The 20,254-nt window shown below is 42.3% G+C and overlaps 1 protein-coding gene and 1 pseudogene across 21 annotated transcripts in view; both read left to right on the forward strand.

The window, feature by feature from the left end:
- LOC140463855 (putative uncharacterized protein MYH16) overlaps positions 1–20,254 on the forward strand; it is a 290,113-nt gene that overhangs the window by 242,374 nt on the left and 27,485 nt on the right. For all 21 annotated transcript variants that reach the window (XM_072558259.1, XM_072558260.1, XM_072558264.1 and 18 more), the window contains one exon: positions 17,601–17,733. In XM_072558259.1, coding sequence (XP_072414360.1) covers positions 17,601–17,733 — 133 coding nt within the window. The remainder of the gene's footprint in view (positions 1–17,600; positions 17,734–20,254) is intronic.
- On the forward strand, positions 19–1,872 carry LOC140464205 (large ribosomal subunit protein eL33-like; annotated as a pseudogene).

Here is a 20,254-nt window from a genome sequence, read left to right on the forward strand (position 1 = left end):
GTTATCAGATACCCTAAAATGAACTCAGCCCAAGAGGCGGATTTTGCAATCCCTTGTGGCTTGGAGTAATAAAAATTGTGCAATAAAATTTAAATGTCATTTAATTGTTAACATAAATCCTGAAGTGCTACAGCAAGAAACATCAGTATTTGAAGCTGAATTTTCGTAATCTGGTGCATGTTATTTAGAAACTGGGTGACAATGGTATTAGGGTTCTGAATAAACATTTCATTCTGAACATTACAAACCCCTGCAGTTACGGCAGCACATTGTATTTTTTTGATCCGCAGTTCGGCCTTTGAGCTTTTTGCTGCTTAACTGACATGTTAGCCAAAATTAGGGTAAAGATTGCTCTAATGAAAGCTTTGATGAATTTGTAGAAGAACTGTGTAGTATGAGAAAATGCTTGAGTTGACAACCCCTCAACATTAAAGAACATTCATGACTTTTGATAATTTCCTCACGAGAACACTTCAGAGAACTTAAATTATGAATCAATGTCTCTTTAAGATTTAAGTCCCTTTTAGGAAGTTTGAGAGAAAAGTGCATTTTTAATCAAAGAAGCTTTTGATTCAAAATTTAAGATAGTTTGAAGATCTAAGTAAAGTTCAATTGGCATGCAAACATTAGAATGTTGCTTGAGTTGAAGAGTTAGAGATTAAGACAGAAGTATATGGCAAAACACAAAAATTCAAAGAATTAAACCTGGAAACTTACTAGAAGACAAGCCAATGTATTAACTATTATGAAGCATGAAATTGTTGAGTTAAGTATGACTTGACGATTGAAGTCTTATGTTTAAAGATTGGCTGGACTTAACAGGCTGTGTTGCTTACAAGGAAGCAGAGTGCTTTTAAGAGCTGTCATTTGTCACAGCCATGTTATGTAGAAAGATGTGGTCAATGTTTAATTTGAAAAAGAACTGTGGGTGAGACTTTAAATTTACCAATGTTTTTCATTCCAGTTCATCATTAGCATAATTACCTTGAGGTCTGAGCAGTTGGTGTAAAATCAAATTACAAACATGATAATTGGAGATCAGAATTGGGGAGAATTTGTTCTTAACTAATTGCTTGAGAACTATTAATTGCTTGAGATTAGCATGTGATTAACTGCTTTACATGGTAGAGATCATCTTGGATTAGTATCTAATAACTATATCCTGTGCTAAGCTTTGGACTCATTTAACCATTTAATTAAAATTTAAAAGCAAAATGTTTAAAGAAAGCTCAATGCTTTTGTTTCTTGTTTGGTGGTATCTCCTAAAACAAAATGGTCATGTGTTTTCCGTGTTTTACTGGAAGTATTCATTTCACATCTCAAACCGAACAAAGTCTGCAAGAATGTATCTTGCAAAAAGACAGTCCCGGTAAAACAGATGGGACAGGGTCTTGAAGTTTTTGATGAATTTTGGTTCTTGATGCAAAGAGGATATGGAGTCAGAAATCCAGGATTGCAAACGGTCTAATCCATTTGTCTTGTTAGTTGAGTGATTCACTGACACGTACAAATGGGGAGATGGTGCTCTGATGTCACTTCCTCCATCTTGGTATCAGGAAGGACGATCCAGCTGCCCTGAGCGCGCTCACAGCGCTGGGAAGAGTATGATGCAAAGCCGTGTTTACAGGCTGTAAACAAGGCCTTCGAAACCACACTGCCCTTCTCAGTTTTACCTGGGCAAGAGATGTGTTTGTCTACAAAGCAAGGAACACCATTGTGACTCTTGGTGGTAAACCAAGCAAGACTCTTGTTATTTGAGGTGAAGTGACCCGTGCTCATGTAAACAGAGGCATGGTACCTGCAAAGTTCAGCAGTAACCTAACCGCTAAAGCTGTTGGGATCCATGTGATGCTCTACCCATCAAGGAACTAACACACAGCTGTGCAAAAATTGACAACAAACCATAAAATGATTTTTTAGAAAAATCTAATGTCACTGGACTAGTAATCCAGAGGTCTAGATTAATGCTGTGGGGACCATTGATTTAAAATCCTACCACAACGGCTGGTGGAATTTAAGTTAAATTGAATTGAAATGAAGCTAGCAACTGAGAGACTATCGGTGATCATCATTAAAACAAATTGACCTACTAAGAGGCCTATATATGACTCCAAATCCATAATAATGTGGTTGACTGTTGCTCCCTCCTGAAATAGCCTACAGGTCACGTTGAAAGAATTAAAACAGAGACATGCACAATGCCCGTAATCCAAAAATTGTGAACATATCTTTTAGAAAAGGGGGGAGCTACCATGCCATTCAGCACAGCTTTAAATTGTTCTTCTCATCTCAACATTCACTCACTCTCCGACCCCATCGCCAAATTAAAATTAATAATCTTGTCCCTCAATACGTCCTTCTGCACTTCTCTCAAGCTAACTCCTGATCTAACATGGCGCACAAAAAAATCTGAAGAAATAGAGGCTTGAAGAAACCAAAGTCATAGCCACAAAGAAAATTTCACCCAAAATTCAGATTCCTGGTCCTGAATCATTTGAGAAGACGCCAATCCAAACTTTAGTGAATGAAATCCTTTCAGGTTCATCGTTAAGAACAAATGCCAGATGCCTGTAAGCAGGAATTCCTTAAGGACTGGGGTTTTACGGGATAACTTTATTCGAGTGCGCACACTGTCTCTGCCAAATCATGCAAAGGTCTTGCTTTCAGGATCCGAGAAACACAACAATTAAACACACTCCTTTCCTCCTTTCTAAGAGAAGCTTTGAAATAGTAGGTCTTTTGAGTGGTAATTGGGATATTCCTAATGCTGTGCTCCGCGAGGTTGCAGCCAGTGCGATTTCTAATCGGCAAGAGCTTCCTTCCACGTAATTGTGGCTCAGCTGATTATTCCACTCCAGCATCTGCTCTCAGTCAGGTCTTTCAGATTTATATTGTGTGTGTCGCGAAGGCATCTCTCTCGAGATCAAAGCAATTGATTGTACTGACTGTCAGCCATTGGAATCAAACATCTTGCAGATTGTTCTGGCTTTCATGATCAAAGTAATACTCAGAAGGAAAGTTGGCTGCTTTCCACTGCGTACTGGAGAAATACTCTAGAGATATTTTTGCACACGCATTGTACATCTATTTTCTTATTTCATGGTGCATGCTGTGATAGTTTTGGATGCATTTGTTTTAACTACATCCACCGCAAAAGGATAATCATTAATTGACTATAAAATATGTATTCTTTAGATCAATTTTTCTTCATTTAGGTGTAAGATTAGTATTTTCGTGTTGGCTACGATGATCAGTGAGAAACAGATTGCGCATGACCTGGGTCAATACTATATCCCATTAATGAGAGGATAAGTTGCTATGGTAACCAATATATGTAACCAGAAGAACAAAACTTTACTGGAAAAGGGGGTGCAGAAGCTATGAGAAAGAAAATAGAATCACAAAAGCTCTACAGTCTCCAAACCGACCCTCTGAAGACCGCACCACCCAGATTCGCCCCTCAACCCATCCTCGTAATCTTGCATTTCCCATGGCTGATCTACCTAAACTGCACATCCCTGGACACTATATGGGTAACTTCCCATGACCAATCCACCAAGCCTGCAAATCTTTGGACCGTGGCAGGAAACTGGAACACCCACAGGAAACTCTCACAGACATAGTGGGAATGTGCAAGTTTCATACAGATAGTCACCTGAGAGTGCAATTGAATATGGGTCCCTAGTGCCATGAGGCAACTGTACTAACCAATGAGCCATCATGCCAATCTACAGAGCCTTTCGCAATCTGCTGATGCTCAGTACTACTTCATGGACAAAGAGAGTGAAGTGTAGTGACTATTGTAGTGTAGCACCTACAGCAAGATCTAATGTGGTTACAATCATAAACAGTTTAAAATGGTGTTTGAAGGCTAAATATTGGCCAAGACACTGGAGAATACTTCTTGACTTTTCTTCAGAGTGCCATGGGCTCTCTTATCTTCGCCTGAGGTCTAAATTTTTCGCAAAACAGGCCCATTGGCAGTACCTCAGTACTGTACTGAGATGTTTCCTTGAATTACGTCCTCACGTTACAGGATTGACCCGAGTCCATAACCACCTCACAAAGGAGAAAGTGTCACTGGGCTAAAATCCTGGAATTCCCGCAATAAGGACATTCTGGGTCAGTCCACAGCACATGGACTGCAGCAGCTCACCACCACCTTCTCAAGGGGCAACCTAGATTGGGCAACAGCTGCTGGTCAGCCAGCAGCACCCACATCACATGAATGATTTTTTTTTAATAAAGTTCTGTGATAGCACCTAAGACAATAGAAGAATAATGTACAGCACAGTAGCAAACAGGGCCAGGACAAACCTTTACAATCGGTTCCCATTCCCTTTTATAATCTGTCTAGTTTCTTCTGAAAACTTGTCCACACACTCTACCTCCCTTTATATTTTTACAACAAGTTCACCAACTTCTGAAAATAGCTAAATTGAAATGTTTTGTGCAACTTCAAGACTAAGCTTGATCTGGTACACCCAGCCTCCTTCAGTTGTTTTATCAAAAACCTACTGTGCACAATGAAGTCAGACGTAGGAATATTCACTCATGACTGCACAGTGTTCAGTACCAATCGGATCTCCTTAGATATTTAAGCAGTCCATATCCAAATGCAACAAGATCTGGACTATACCCAAGTTTGGTCTGACAACTGGCAAATAACATTCAAACCACCCAACTGCCAGGCAATAACCATTTCCAACAAGACAGAATCTAACCATCACATTCAGTAGTATTACCATTTTGAATTCCACCACTACCAACAACCTGGAGGTTACCATTGACAAGACTAATGTTGCAGCAGATAACTCACCTCCTGAATCTCAAAGCCTGCCCACTCTCTACAAGGCACATGTCAGGAGTGTGATTGATTACTCACTATTTGCCTAGTTGTGTGCAGCACCAACAATATGCAAGACGCTTGAAACCATGTAGTAAACATGATTGGCACCACGTCCACAAATGTCCATGCCTTCTTACAACATGCGCTCCCTCCACCACTCATGCAGAGAAGCAGAAATGTATTAGATGCATTTGACAGCATTTTCCAAACTGCAACTACTACCATCTAGAAGGACAAGGGAAGTGGAGAAATGGGAGTACTACTACCCTCCAAGCTACTCACCATCCTGACTTGGAAGTTTATCACTGTCCCATCATTGTCACTGGGTCAAAATCCTGCAACTTCCTCTCTAATGGCATTGTGGACCAACCTACACCAATGGACTGCAGCAAGCGAGAAGCTGTCATGGACAAGACCAAACCACCCCAAACTATTCAGAAGGTAGTCCAGATCCTACCTTTTCCCACTTTTCAAGGTAGATGTATGTTGTTGCATTTCAGATGCAATTCAATTGGTCAAACTGCTAGATTTACAACAAAGCACTACTCAGACACTACAGTTAAAATACAACAAAAGAAATAAGGAATTGGAATAACTTAACTCTGTTGGAAAACTTAACAGAATAATAGATACAATAACTATTACTAATTAACTGTTCCAGTATAGTAAGATCCCATAAACGTACCCTTGGCAAAAGGCAAATTCAAAAAAAAAAACTGTTTTATGTGTAACTCCAGTAGCCCAGGGGGAAAACACCAAGAGAACTCAAGAGTGTAGCAGCTGGGAGAGATTTCCTGCAGCTTCCAATTCTGCTGAGACCCAGCAACAACTGCTGAAAGCTAAAGCTAAAACTCTTGGGTTGTGTAAGAGCTTGGCCACACCCATTCAGGCTGCTTCTGTTGTTCCAACCTTTTTTAAAAAAGCAAACCCCCAAGGCCTTACGAGCTGTTTATTCTAGTCACTCTGGTAGACTGCTCGTTATCTCTGTTTTAAAACCCCTCTTTAAAAAAACCTAGGACAAAATTCACCTTTTTAAAGCCACAATATCATCCCACAGGTAACACAGCACTGCCTACTCAAGGGCAATTAGAGACGAGTAATAAATAACTGCTATACCAGTGAAGCCCGAGTTGCATGAATGTATAAAATATTTAAAACTGGGTTGTGGAAATTCTGCCAGCCTTGAATATATTATCAAGTTCAAATTCTCTGTTGTATTAAGTATTTTCAATACTTTAGAATGTCTCCCTTAATCCTTTATTCTCATGGAGCCATATGCAGTTCTGACTTGCAGCAATATCGGTGATCCTCTACTGTCGCTGGGTAAAAAAATCTGGGAGGCAGCTCACCTCTTCTCAAAGACCATTAAAGATGGACAATAAATTTCTGGCCAAGCTGATGACACTCACATCCGAGGACTGAGTTTATAAAATGCTCACTTTGTTTGCCCATTTCCTGTTCATGTTTTTGCCAGGATATCCTTCTCATTGCTGTAGTCACCAGCATTTCACATTGTGCAAACTAGTTTGTCACCTCTTGGGGAAATTGTACTTTGTCCCTCTGGTTGTCCATTTGGTTTGTTTTCTTACTGTTACCACGAAGGTTGGCGTCAGTGAAAACTGATAAGATCACAGAATGGCGACAGCACAGAAGGAGATCCTTTGGCCCATCATGTCTGCGCTGGCTTTCCAACTGAGCAATACTCCTGGTGCCATTCCTATTGCCAATTTCCTTTTATACCTGTACATTATTCCTTTGCAGATAATAGTCCCACTCCCTCTTGAATGCCTTGATTGAACCTTACGTCCTGTGGCACATTTCTGCTTGCTAGCGGTGACATTCATTCACAGTCTCTGCAACTGAAAGGAATGTCTACACTTTGTGCTGTTTGGAATTATCTTGAATTTCTTGTTGTTTTCACCATTGCAACCACTCCATCAGTCAGTCAAATTGCTGACTTGTCAGCGCCTTTTGTATAAATTGTTCTCATCATTGTTGTGTTTGTCCTGATGAGTGTAAGATGAAAAGCTTTGGCGACTCATCTCTCTTTTCAGCAATATTTAACGTACATACTACTGAGTAATGATTTGTGATCTGTTGGGTGCTTTCTATCGTCACTTGGCCTGGTTCTTGCTTCTCAAGGTCCTTTTGAAAATGATGCTTAGCCAGGTTCTTAAATATCATGCACTGGGCTCGGTTTTAAATCTGTGCAAGTGGGCTTTGAGTGAGTCAGAATCTTCTGAGCCTGTGTCTTGTCCATCTTTTAACTTCTGCAGTCTATCAGTGAACACTTTTGTTGAAATTCAGTGATATATCTACCTCTGAGTCTCTCTGCAGACAGGCCCAACAAGTGGAGACCCGACTTCTTGCTATGAAATCTGAGTGGACATTCGGTGGGACATTTGCAGTTGTTGGGCATTATGTCCCTCCCCCACCGCCCCCCCACTCCACAATTGAATAGATTATGGGAGCAGGGTTCCAATGGGGATGTTGGCCATCTCTCACAAGGCCATCTTTTGTTGCCTGTCTATAATTGCCCACATATCTATAATTACCCAAAGTGGCTTTTGGGACCTTTTCAGAGTGCAGCTGTGAATTAACCACATTACTGAAGTCACATCCTTAGTGGGAGATTCCCTTCTCTTTAGCACAATGCTAAAGGCTATGACTGCTCTCAGTCCCAAGGAGGAAGTGGTGGAGGCTAGTATAGTTGCAACATTTGAGGCATTTAAGAGGATGGGTATATGAATAGGAAGGATTTGGAGGAATATGGGCCAGTTGCTAGCAGGTGGGACAAGATTGGGTTGGGATATCTGGTCAGCATGGGCAGATTGGACCGAAAAGTCTGTTTCCATGCTGTACATCTCTATGACACTCTATGACATGAGCATGGTCAATAGGCCACTTGGGGCAGTCAGGGTCAGAGGGTCTGTATCACTAATATGCAGGGATTGGCCTTTGGTCAGCCCTCCAGGTCTAATGCAGCCCATGTAGGGAATCACAATAGGTCAATCAGAGAACTGCACTGAGATCAGTCAGGGGTCTGTCCAAGTTGGTCAAAGGGTGGATCACGGTCAGTCCTGGGGTCACTCAGTGAATGGTCAGGTAGTGTTCTCAGGGACCACTATCATGCTAGGGAGTTTGGATAAGTTGGGGAATGCAATAGCGTGCTAAGTTGTAGAGGTAATACTCCTGAAGGGCAGAACATCTTCATATGAGGTGAGAGTGACAGCCCTTAACATCAAGGCTGCAATTGACTGAGTGTGGCATCAAGGAGCCCTAGCAAAACTGGAATCTGTGAGTAATTGGGGGCAAACTCTCCGCTGGTTGGAGTCTTACCAGATTGTGGAGATGAGTCATTTCAGCTCCGGGACATCTGTGCAGGAGTTCCTCAGTGTAGTGTCCTGGCTAACTACCTTCAGCTGCTTCACCAATAACCTTCCCTTCATCATAAGGTGGGAAGTCAGGATGTTGGTTGATGTTTGTGATGAAGTGTCAGCTAATAAGAACCATGTGTTTTTGGTGCCTCTCCCATTATACACATGGTGAAATGCAGCTCCTGGCTGGGTGTAGGGCTGGGCGTTCAAAATGGCATTGGTACCTGAAATCCCTGAAGATTGCATATGTCTGTAATGACAAGAAAGGTATAATACAAGTGTTGTGCTGCATAGTTAATGAAGCAAATTGCAAAGAATAATGTGAGTAATCTCCATAGGCCTCCCATATCAAAACCATGCTTGAAAGTTGACATTTGGCTGAATTTTGATAAAATCCAGTCCACTATTTCTATTTTTGCTTTTTTATTGCAGTGGTCTTTAATTTTGAAAGACTCTTAAGTTTCTTTCTTTTGGAAAAAAAAAGCCATTTCCAGATAACATTTTTCTTACCAGTGTTTTCACTAAAGGAAGTGGAGCTTTCAATTTCGAGCTAAAGGAGCAGTTAAGAACCTCAATAGCATGGGTTGAGAGCAGGACATGTTTAGAGTGAAGACACCAGAATATGGAGAGAATGAGATTGTGTTGAGATAGCACTTTCCAGAGGATATGTCAGTGAGGAACAGGATTAAAAGTTCTGCTTTGGCCAACCATGCTTCCTTAGCCAAGCCAAGAAATTAGGGGAAAAGGTGCTATGATGATTTGATCAAGAACATGCATGGTATTTTGTGCATGGCACTTCAGTGGAGCCAAAGTGCTGCTTGTCAGCCCAGACCTGCCCCCACACCCCTTTTCCCTGTCTACACAGTGACAGGAAGCACACCCTTCGATACCTGGTAGGAGCAGAATTGGGCCAGTCTATAGTGTGTGCTGTGCCATTCAATTAGTTCATGGCTGATTTGATAATGCTCAACTCCAGTTGCCTGCTTTTTCCTGGTAACCCTTGCTGATTAAAAATGAATATACTGAAAAACACAGCCTCCACAGTCCTCCGAGGTAAATAACTTCACTGATTCACTACCCTCTGAGAAGAAATTCCCTCTCGTCTCTATCTTAAATATTCAACCCCGTGCTCCGTGATTATGCTGTCTGGAACAAGAATCTCCCACAAGAGGCAACAACATCTTAACGTCTACCCTGTCAAGTCCCCTAAGAATCTTATCCCCAAAATGCACCTTGAGCTTAAACAGCTCAGAGTAATCATCAATGTCAGGGTAATTACTGAGGAATGGATCACTGTTTACGATTTTGGGATTTCCCCACATTTGTCCTGGAATTAGTTTTCTTCTGCAGCACCTGAACATTGGAGTTATGGGAAGTTGTCTAATTCTATCAAAGAAAGAGCTTGAAATTATCTAGCATATTTCACATCTTCCAAATGTTCCAAAAACACTCAGCCAATAAATTATTTTTGGTATCTATTCACACAGCCAGTTGGCTTTTGGCAGAGTTTGACAATAAACATGAATGGCCAGTTAATCTGTTTCACTGGTGGTGTAAACTGAGGAATAGTCATTGGCCTGAATACTTAATCTTGCAAAGTGCCATTGGATCTTTTACAGAATAGTACAAAGTGAAAGGTCATCAGTTTACTGTGTCATCTGAAAGGCAGCTCTCCTTAAAACAGAGCCCCGGACTTGAATGTCAGCCGATATTGGCTGCTGAAGCCATGCTAAGTGAGCTACTTATTCTTTTCAAATCTTAACACTCATATTAGGGAGTCAGGAAGGTTGAGAGTGTGGAACTAATCGACATATTTAAGTGAAAGGAATCCTGGCTCATGTTATTGTTCACTTTATTATCTTGCTCTCAGTTTCACCTTTTACCTCAGCCTCCTAAGTTTTGTGCTTTTCTTTTAAACTTTAACTTTGCTTTCCTCTATCAAAGGTACAGAATCTACCACCAAACTTTTTCTAAGTTCAAAAGTAATTTCAAAACCTTTAACTTTGCATTTTGCTTCCACCTTTTGATTGATGAGCTGGTCAAGAGGAATAGGCAGGAAAATGGAGTTCAGGCCACATCAAAGGAGAACTAATTGACGTGGTTGAAATTATTTGATTTCATTTAGATTTTATTGTCACATGTACTCAAGTACAGGAGTACAGTGAAAAGTGTATAATGTCACCAGACAAGGCACCATCTTAGGTACAAGTACCTAGGTACAGAATCTTAAGAACAAGAATAAAGTTAAAAGTTAAACATTGCAGTAATTACAGTATAGAGCAAAACATATGAAATATGGTTAAAGGTTACACATTGCAGACCTTCTTCATTTAAAGTAGAAAATAAGAAATAAAGCTGCACTTTCAAACATTAGTTTGTCCTAAGTGCTTAGCAACAGTAGCACTGCACTTTGAAGAATGGCCTTGAGATTGGAAGACCGTTCTGAGGCCATGCCGGGCTGGGAGAAGAGAGGCAAAACACCCGAAAGGGAAGAACAAAAGACAAGCTAACAGAGTGCTTGAGCTCTGCTTAAAGTCATCTTGGATGCAAATATATATGATATGACAAAATAGACAAATGTAGGCTCGTGCCCTGGCTTTGGGAGTGGAGTAAGAGATTCAAAGCGAGGGCCACAAGCTTAAAATTAGAACTAGGCCTTTCAGAAATGCAATCAGGAAACTTAATCGCTTTTTTTTTACCTCATTCGCTAAAAGATTGTGTTGCTGGAAGGCATAATCGTTTCAAAACTGACTTTGAGTCTGGTTTCAGCCAATTAAAACGCAATTTTTGCAAAACTAGCTCCTTTCTCAAATGGGCAAGGTGTAAGGATATAAGAAATATGGCCAGCAGTTGGCCATTCAGCCCCTCGGGCCTAGTTCAGCAGTCAGCAAAACCGTGGCTCATTTGATGCGGCCCTACACTTACCCTGCTTTTCCCCCTTTTAATGCTCACCTGCCTTGTCAATCAAATTAATTACCAGCAATTATTCCTCCGTGTACACCATTGCAGAGTTACTGATAATTGTTAATGCTTCCTTTTTGGACTGAGCCCTTTTATGGCAACTCTGTTTAAGCAAGTCTGTCATAACTGATATATAATGAGCCAGTCATTTCCCAGATACTTAGCTGCTAGGTTCCCGTGGGCTATAATTTTACAGACAACAAAGTTCTAGTGCTGTGTTTGACAATTTGTGATGCACTATGTTTTATCTTAACATTCCCACCTATGGCAATTAAGCCAATTTTAAGACCACCATTTATTGACATCTTGAATTAAAATGTTTTTTGAGAAGAGGTTTTAATGTATATAGTTACTGGAATTATTTTGTTGGGCTGCGGACAAAAAATAAGGTCTGGAAAAACATATCCTTAAAATCTTCTCTAAGCAGATTAAAGAGAAAAGTCCATTTTCTGTTTCAGTAAATTTGTTTTTAAAGAAGTCATATTTTAACAGATTGTGAGTATTTTATTCAATGTTCAGATATTTGATGGGGGCACGGGGAAGTACCCATTTTGAAGTTTTAGTAGATGTTTATTGAAGTTCACCTGCATGATTTTCCCTAATGAGACCAGTGAAGGGTCCAGGAATTAGGCACTTATAATTTTAGCTTTTCAAAGACTATAGATTGTAAAAGAAAGAGAAGGGTGAAGGTATATTAATACCCTCCTGATCAAAGCTAAATGCTTGTCTTTTTGAACATAGTACTTTAATCATTTCAAAGACCTTATAAAGGTTTTTAAAATCATGAAAGGTGTAGATAAGGTGAATGGCAGATGTCTTTTCCCTAGGTTAGGGGATTTCAAAGCAAGGGAACATTTTTAATGTGAGATGAGAGAGATTTTAAAAGGACATGAGGGATATCATTTTTACGCAGTAGTTTTTGTGTGGAATGAACTGCCAAAGAATGAGAGTACAGTTAGAACATTGAAAAGATGTTAGATAAGTACATGAACGAGAAAGATTTGGAGGAATATGGCTCAGGAGCAGCCAAGTGGGACTAGTTTAGTTTGGGATTATGGTTGGTGCGGACTGGTTGTACCGTAGGGTCTGTTTCCATGCTGTATGACTCTCTGACCATGACCCACTGGGATTTGGTCTGAATTTCCTGAAATTGGGTAAACGTGTGACAGCAAGTTGCGATCAGTTTTACACTTAATGGAAGTGAAGATCAGCAGGAACGTAGAATGGTCTGGCGATTTGTTGTGAACTGTGTGAGACCAGTGCAGATACTGATCATCCGCCCGACGACAGCGATGAGGCAATGATTAGATTAGATTAGATTACTTACAGTGTGGAAACAGGCCCTTCGGCCCAACAAGCCCACACCGCCCCACCGAAGCGCAACCCACCCATACCCCTACATCGACCCCTTACCTAACACTGCGGGCAATTTAGTATGGCCAATTCACCTGACCTGCACATCTTTGGAGTGTGGGAGGAAACCGGAGCATCCGGAGGAAACCCACGCAGACACGGGGAGAATGTGCAAACTCCACACAGAGAGGGGAGAATGTGCAAACTCCACACAGAGAGTCGCCGCTGCTGAGGAATTGTCGAGCTGTTTCAATTTATTTGTTGCACACCCACCAACAATACTGATCAGGTTCAGTTTGTTCAGACAGTAACGTGGGTCTTTGATAACATGATACGAAATAAAGACTTTGCTATAGTTCTCACCTCAATAGATTGACTTGAATAAAGCACAAGCTCTCCAGCTGTTATCCTGTGCTCACTTAATGATATCATTCAGAGCCCAGTGTTTTAAAAACTTTGTTTAGCGGACTGGAGAAAAAGGACAGAGGCGTTGTGCTGCATTTATACAGAACTCTGGTTAGGCCCCACTTGGAGTACCTTGAGCAGATCCGAGCAGCACGCCTTAGGGAGGATTTATTGGTTTTGAAGGGAGTACAGTATAGGTTTACAAAAATGAAACCTGGACTTCAGGGGTTAAGTTATGAGGAGGGATTATGCAAATGAGGCCTTCTCTCTGTATAATTTACAAAGTTAAATGGTGATCTAATCTAATCTTCGAAGTATTAATAGGAAAAGACTGGGCAGATGAGGATAAACTATTTCCACAGGTTGGAGATTCTTGATCCAGGGGAATAGTCTGAGTATTAGGGTTAGATCATTCAGGAGAGATGTTAGGAAGCACTTTGAACACGCAAAGATGTTTGGAACTCCCTTCTACATTTGGCAGTTAATGCTGAAGCAGTTGCTAATTTTAAATCTGAGATTAAATTTTTTTTAGCAAGGGGGCACAGTGGTCCAGTGGTTAGCACTGCTGCCTCACAGCACCAGGGACCCAGGTTTGATTCCTTCCTCTGATGACTGTGTGGAGTTTGCACATTCTTCCTGTGTCTGTGTGGGTTTCCACCGGGTGACCCGGTTTCCTCCCGCAATCCAAAGATGTGCAGGCCAGGTGAATTGGCCATGGTGGTAGGTGCGTTAGTCAGGGGTAAATATAGGGTAGGGGAATGAGTCTGGGTGAGTTACTCTTTGGAGGGTTGGTGTGGACCTGTTGGGCCAAGAGGCCTGTTTCCATACTGTAGGGATTCTAATCTAATCTAAGGACATTAAAGGATTATGGGCCGCAGGAATATGGAGTTAGACCACAGATCACCCATGATACCTTTGAATGGTGTAACAGGGTGGAGGGGCTGAATGGCCTACTCCTATTTGCTGTGTTGCTAACCTGGCTATCTGGATATTGAGCAGCTTCTGCAACTGTTTGTGATGCATCTTTTGTATGGTTATAAAACCGTAGAATCTCTGCAGTGCAGAAAGAGGCGATTTGGCCCATTGCACTGACCCTCCAAAGGGTGTCTGGCACTGAGGTAGCACTGCTAACCACTGTGCCACCATGCCACCCTGTGCGAACTATGAAGGTGTGTGCAGTGCGATACAAGCATTAAGGTTTTGAGCCAATTCTACATCATTCTTAACCCTTTGTATTCTGTACTGTTAGATACAGGAATGCTGTTTACCTTGACCAGATCTTGTCTGTTTGTTCTGTGGAAAAAAAAGCTGGAGCAATTGGACAGCCTTCACAATGACTGTCTGCCCAGCAGCATTCTTCCCTGCTGTGTAACTCTCTCCATGCAGGATAGATTTCCAGCTGCACAGGGACAAACTGAAGGTACTAAAACGGAGGGCCAGAGTCTCTGTGCCTATTAGTGGGAGGGAATTGCTGCCTCTGTGCTGGAGATAAGCTGGAGGGCTCTGAGCTTTGCAGTTGTGAGCTGAACCCGCAGTTGCAGAGGCAGCTTGGCTGTACCTGACTCTGCAGAGACACGCTGTGGGCAAGTTAGCTCTGACACCTCTGTGAACAGCTGACCCACCCTTCGTTGTGGGAGAAGGAAACAGCAGATCTTGAACCCCCCCCCCAAAAAAATAAATTGATGTTGCTTCGTCGGCGTGGGGGGAGGGGTTCAGTTCCTGGTACAGAGGAACCTGCAGGTCTTTGTCATCTATATGAATGCATTATGCAGACAGTCCCTGGGGACAGCAAACTGCTTTGCTAAATGGCAGAGTGTTGGCAGATTTTAATTTATAATGAGACAAATGCCTATTCTGTACAATTAATAGGAAAACAGTACAGGAATTTCACATCTGGGTGTACATTTCAGCTGGAGGAAGCAAACTAGGTTGAGTAACACTCCCAAGTTGTCTCCCTGGCCTGCACAACTCTGACTGGTGTAACCACATACACTCTCTGGAATTGCCGAGGCATTGTTCCAAAGTTATTCATTTAATAATTAAATTCCTGTCTTCCTTTTGTTTATTCCCTGAACTCTTGTGTGACACAGCATGAGAATTAATAAATCAATTGGCTGTGGTTCAGCGAGAAAATTATATCCTTTACAGATATAAAGGACATTGGCTAAAGAGTGCCTTTGTTCGGTTTATTTGTAGCTCAGTAATTCTTTGATGTCAAATCTCTTCACAGTGGAGTTTTACCCAGGAACTCTTCACTCATTTGCATGTGGGCACCCTCTAGTGGTATGGTTTGGGACTTTTTAGTGAATTGAAAATGGTCATGACTTACAGCATGGAAACAGACCCTATGGTCCAACCAGTCCACACTGACCATAAATTCAAACCAAACTAGTCCCACCTGCCTGTGTGGCCCAGAATCCCTTTAAACCTTTCCTATTCATGATCTTATCCAAATGTATTTTAAACATTGTAACTGTACTTGGATCCACCACTTTCTCTGGAAGCTCATTCCACACACGAACCACTCTGTTTTTTAAAAAAAATCCCCCAGGTCCCTTTTTAAATCTTTATCCTCTCACTTTGAAAATATGCCCCTTAGTTTTGAACTCCCCCCACCCCCACAAGGGATAAGACCCCTGTATTCACTTTATCTATGCCCCTCATGATTTTATAGACCTCAACAAGGTCACCCCTCAACCTCCTACGCTTCAGTGACAAAGACCCAGTCTTTCCAGTCTATTTTTATCATTCAAACCTTCCATTCCTGTCAATGTCCTGGTATTTTTTTTTTCTGCACCATCTCCAGTTTAATAATACTCTTCCCATAACATGGTGACCAGAACCGCACCAACGTCCTGCACAACCTCCAATGTAATGTCTCAACCTCTGTACTCAAAGGTCTGAGCAATGAAAGCAAGCATGCTAAATGCTTTCCTGCCTTGGCTTAACAGTTTGATTATTAATTGGAAATCCTTCCAGCACATGCCAGTGGCGGGCAGTAAGAATAGGAGGGATTCCTGGTCAGCCATGACAGAGTATTGCAGCCTCTATCATCACTGTCCATAGCTGCAAACTACTGCGTATATGTCAAAATACACATTGCTACAGCAACTGTGAATCCTTGGTATTGATGGTGCCTCTTTGGTTGATATGGATCGGATTGTTGACAATTATATGGGGTTTGATTTCTCTATTCTGGCAGGGGTGAAGTGGGCAAAAACATGGCCAACAGAGTTTAATGTGGGAAAATGTGATGCTGATGGACTTTAGCAGGAAAAATGAAAAAGCTGGGTATTACTTAGATGGAGAACGACGAATCTTTAAAGTGCAGAGTAATTTGAATGTTATAGCACATGATTCACTAAAGTTGGCACATGGGTACAGTGTGTAATCAGGATGTCTAAGGGGATGTTATTACAGGAGCAACTTATCATTAAAAGTAACGGTGTTCAGTTATACAGGGCAATGTTGGGATCAGTCTCGGTGAGCAGTTTTAACCTCTTTATCCAGGAAGGATTTAATTGCAGTTCAGAGAAGGTTTCTTAGGTAGCTGCAGTGAGCGGGTTGTCTTGTGAGGATAGGTTGGACAAGCTAGACTTATTTCCATTGGAGTTTAAAAGAGGGGGGGGTGACTTAGTTGAAGTGTATAGATTCTGAATGGCCTTGCAAGTGGGATTTGGAAACCGTATTTCCTCCTGTGGGTGAGTCCAGAACAACAGGGTGCAATTTTGAGACAAATAGGGAGATTTTTTTTTTCTAAGCGGTAAATGGGAATGTGGAAACAGATTAGCCATGGTTTCACTGAAATCGCAGAACAGGCTTGATGAGTTGAATGGTCTACTTCTGCTGTTGTTTTGTGTGATTTGGAATAACCTCCTGGACCTCCCTGCGGTGATGGTCTTGGTGCTGTGGATCCGACCTGTCTTTCAGCTTTTTGCCTGACATTCTTCAGGACATGTGCAAGAATGCAAAATTTCAAATGGAGCAGCAATTTTCACTTCATGGTTTAAACAAAAGTTGGGGGACAGCAGTTCCCTTGTACCGTTTTCCTTGCCCACACATCAGCCAATTAGAGTTGACTTGCCAACCAATTCACACTGTTTATTGTGGAAATATAAATTGTTGATTCCTTTTGAAATTTGTGTATGTTGATTTTAGAGAGAGAGAGAGATTGGGGGACGTGAGTGTTGCTGGCTGGTATCAGGAAGTTGTGAGATTGTTGTGCTGAGTTCCCAAGTGGTTCCTTCTGACCAGGAAACACTCTTGCTCTTACACAAAGGGTTTACAAAATTATCAGCAAGCTTTTTGGCTACTTGATGACCCACACCTTCAAAAGTCATCAAGTTCTAAAATTGGACTCGAACCCAGAACCTTTGGCCCAGAGATAAGGACATTATCTACTGCACCAAGAGTCCTTTGAAATGTGGCATTCTTGCATGTGTCCTGATTGTATGAGATGAAAGCAGCTCTCTTCTTGTTAGCAGTCATCTGAAGACTCCTTGGGTGGAGACCTCTAGTGGTATCCTGGCACATCACAGTGGTGTGCCTTGTGTTTGTCATGTTAACACACTGACAAAATTTGAATTGGTTGGAAGAGCTGTAGGGAAAAAAATCAAAAATGTAATGACATAAGTGTAATGTTTGGCTCCTGACAGGAAGAAGCTGACTTCACGTTTACAGGAGGCAGAGGAAGCGGTTGAGGCAGCCCAGGCCAAGTGCTCGAGCCTGGAGAAGACCAAGCAGCGACTGCAGGCAGAGTTGGAGGAGCTGAGCATCGACGTGGAGAAGGTGTGTGTCTCACGGGCAACCTAGGAATGATCAGGGGTCTCTGATGATCACTCCCCTTCCCGTCTCCTCTGGGTGGTCTCCTGTACTGAAGTCTAATTTTATAATTGTCTGTTGCATCTGGTACATTGCCATAAGACCATAGGTGCAGAATTAGGACATACAGTCCATTGAGTCTGCTCTGCCATTTGATCATGACTGATATTTTTCTCAACCCCATTCTCCTGCCTCCTCCCCATAACCCTTGATCCCCTTATTAATCAAGAATCTGTCTGCCTGCACCTTCAATACACTCAATGACTTGGATTCCACAGCCCTGCATGGTAATGAGCACCACAGATTCACCACCGTCTCTGAAGAAATTCCTCCTCATCTCGGTTCTAAAGGGTTGTCCCTTCATTCTGAGGCTATGCCGTAGTCTCTCCATCTTCTCCATGTCTACTCTGTCCAGGTCTCTCAGTACAGAGGAATCTCGAGTATCCAGGGGCGGGGTAGGGGGTGTGGGGGGAGTATTTCTTTCAGTTAATCAAATACCAGATAATCAATGCCAGATAACATACCCACGCATTGGTACCTTACCATCTTGTTCGGATCATCCGACATTCTGTTAATCGATTGCTGGATAATCGAAGTTCCTCTGTATTCTCTAAGTTTTTAATGAGATCCTCTCCCTCCCCTCAAATCCTTCTAAACTCCATTGAATAGAGACCCAGGATCCTCAACCATTCCTCATATGACATGGACTTTAGTAAGATGTTTGATAAGGTTCCCCATTGTAGACTAATAGAGAAAGTCGAGTCACGTGGTGTGCAGGGTGTTCTAGCTAGATGGATAAAGAACTGGTTGAGCAACAGGAGACAGAGTAGTAGTTGAAGGGAGTTTCTCGAAATGGAGAAAGGTGACCAGTGGTGTTCCACAGGGGTCAGTATTGGGGTCACTGTTGTTTGTAATATACATAAATGATCAGCAAGTTTGCAGATGACACAAAGATTGGTGGAGTAGCAGAAAGCATAAGGGACTGTCAGAGAATAAAGGAGGATATAGATAGACTGGAGAGTTGGCCGGAAAAGTGGCAGATAGTTTTCAATCCAGACAAATGTGAGGTGATGCGTTTAGGCAAAATTAATTCTAGAGCGAATTATATAATGAATGGAAGAGCCTTGGGAAAAGTTGATGAGTGGAGAGATCTGGGAGTGCAGGTCCATTGGACCCTGAAGGTTGCTGCACACGTGGATAGAGTGGTCAAGAAAGCATATAGTATGCTTGCCTTCATCAGACGGGGTATTGAGTATAAGAGCTGGCAGGTCATGTTAACATTGTACAAGACATTGGTTGGGCCGTATTTAGAATACTGTGTACAGTTCTGGTCGCCACATTACCAAAAGGATGTGGATAGTTTGGAGAGGGTGCAGAGATGGTTTACGAGGATGTTGCCTGGTATGGAAGGTGCTAGTTATGAAGAGAGGTTAAGTAGGTTAGGTTTATTTTCACTAGAAAAAAGGAGATTGGGGGGGGACCTGACTTGAGGTTTACAAAATCATGAAGGGTATAGACAGGATGGATAGAGATGAGCTTTTTCCCAGGGTGAAGGATTCAATAACAAGAGGTCACGCTTTCAAGGTGCGAGGTGGAAAGTTTAAGGGGGATACATGCGGCTAGTACTTCACACAGAGGGTGGTGGGCATTTGGAACACGTTGCCAGCAGAGGTGGTAGATGCAGATTCATTTAAGATGCGTCTGGACAGATGCATTAGTAGGTGGGGAGCAGAGGGATATAGATGCTTAGGAATTGACCGACAGGTTTAGACAGTACATTTGGATCGGCTCAAGCTTGAAGGGCCAAAGGGCCTGTTCCTGGACTGTAAATTTTCTTTGCTTTTTGTTCTTGACAAATCCTTCATTCTGGGGCCTCCTCTGGACCCCCTCTAAGGCCAGTGCATCCTTCCTTAGATACAGGGCCCATTGATTCCCTGTCCATTGAGAGAGCGATGTCCTGTGTCTGCACAGCAACATGGAGCAGGGAGTAGTCAGAGAGTTTATCCTTTCTCCTGATTTCCAATTACAGGATTGGCGCTGCTGTCTAACAGCACCAGGGACCCAGGTTCAATTCCACCTTCTGGGGACTGTTTGGTTTGCACTTTCTCCCCAGCGTCTGCATGGGTTTCCTCTGGATGCTCCAGTTTCCTCCCACAGTCCTAAGATGTACAAGCTAGGTGGATTGGCCAGGCTAAATGCAGGGATCGGGTTATGGGGTGTGGGATCTGCGTGGGATGCTCTCCAGAAGGTCAGTGTGAACCTGATGGGCTGAATGGCTCGCTTCCACACTGTAGGGATTCTGTGAACCTGTGGTTCTTACTTGAGCTCCCTGTACCAGACAGAGCCATTCGGCGATGATATAAACCCCCCAGTGCACGACTTGCAGTCTCCCGCTTCACCATGTGGGTAGCTTTCAAGGGACTGGATTTTACATTTTCTGGTGAGGGTGATGCCTGTGAGGGAGACAGAACAGAAGCCAAGTGGTCTG

This window comes from Chiloscyllium punctatum, chromosome 39 (assembly GCF_047496795.1).
Source record: "Chiloscyllium punctatum isolate Juve2018m chromosome 39, sChiPun1.3, whole genome shotgun sequence".
NCBI classification, from domain to species: domain Eukaryota; kingdom Metazoa; phylum Chordata; class Chondrichthyes; order Orectolobiformes; family Hemiscylliidae; genus Chiloscyllium; species Chiloscyllium punctatum.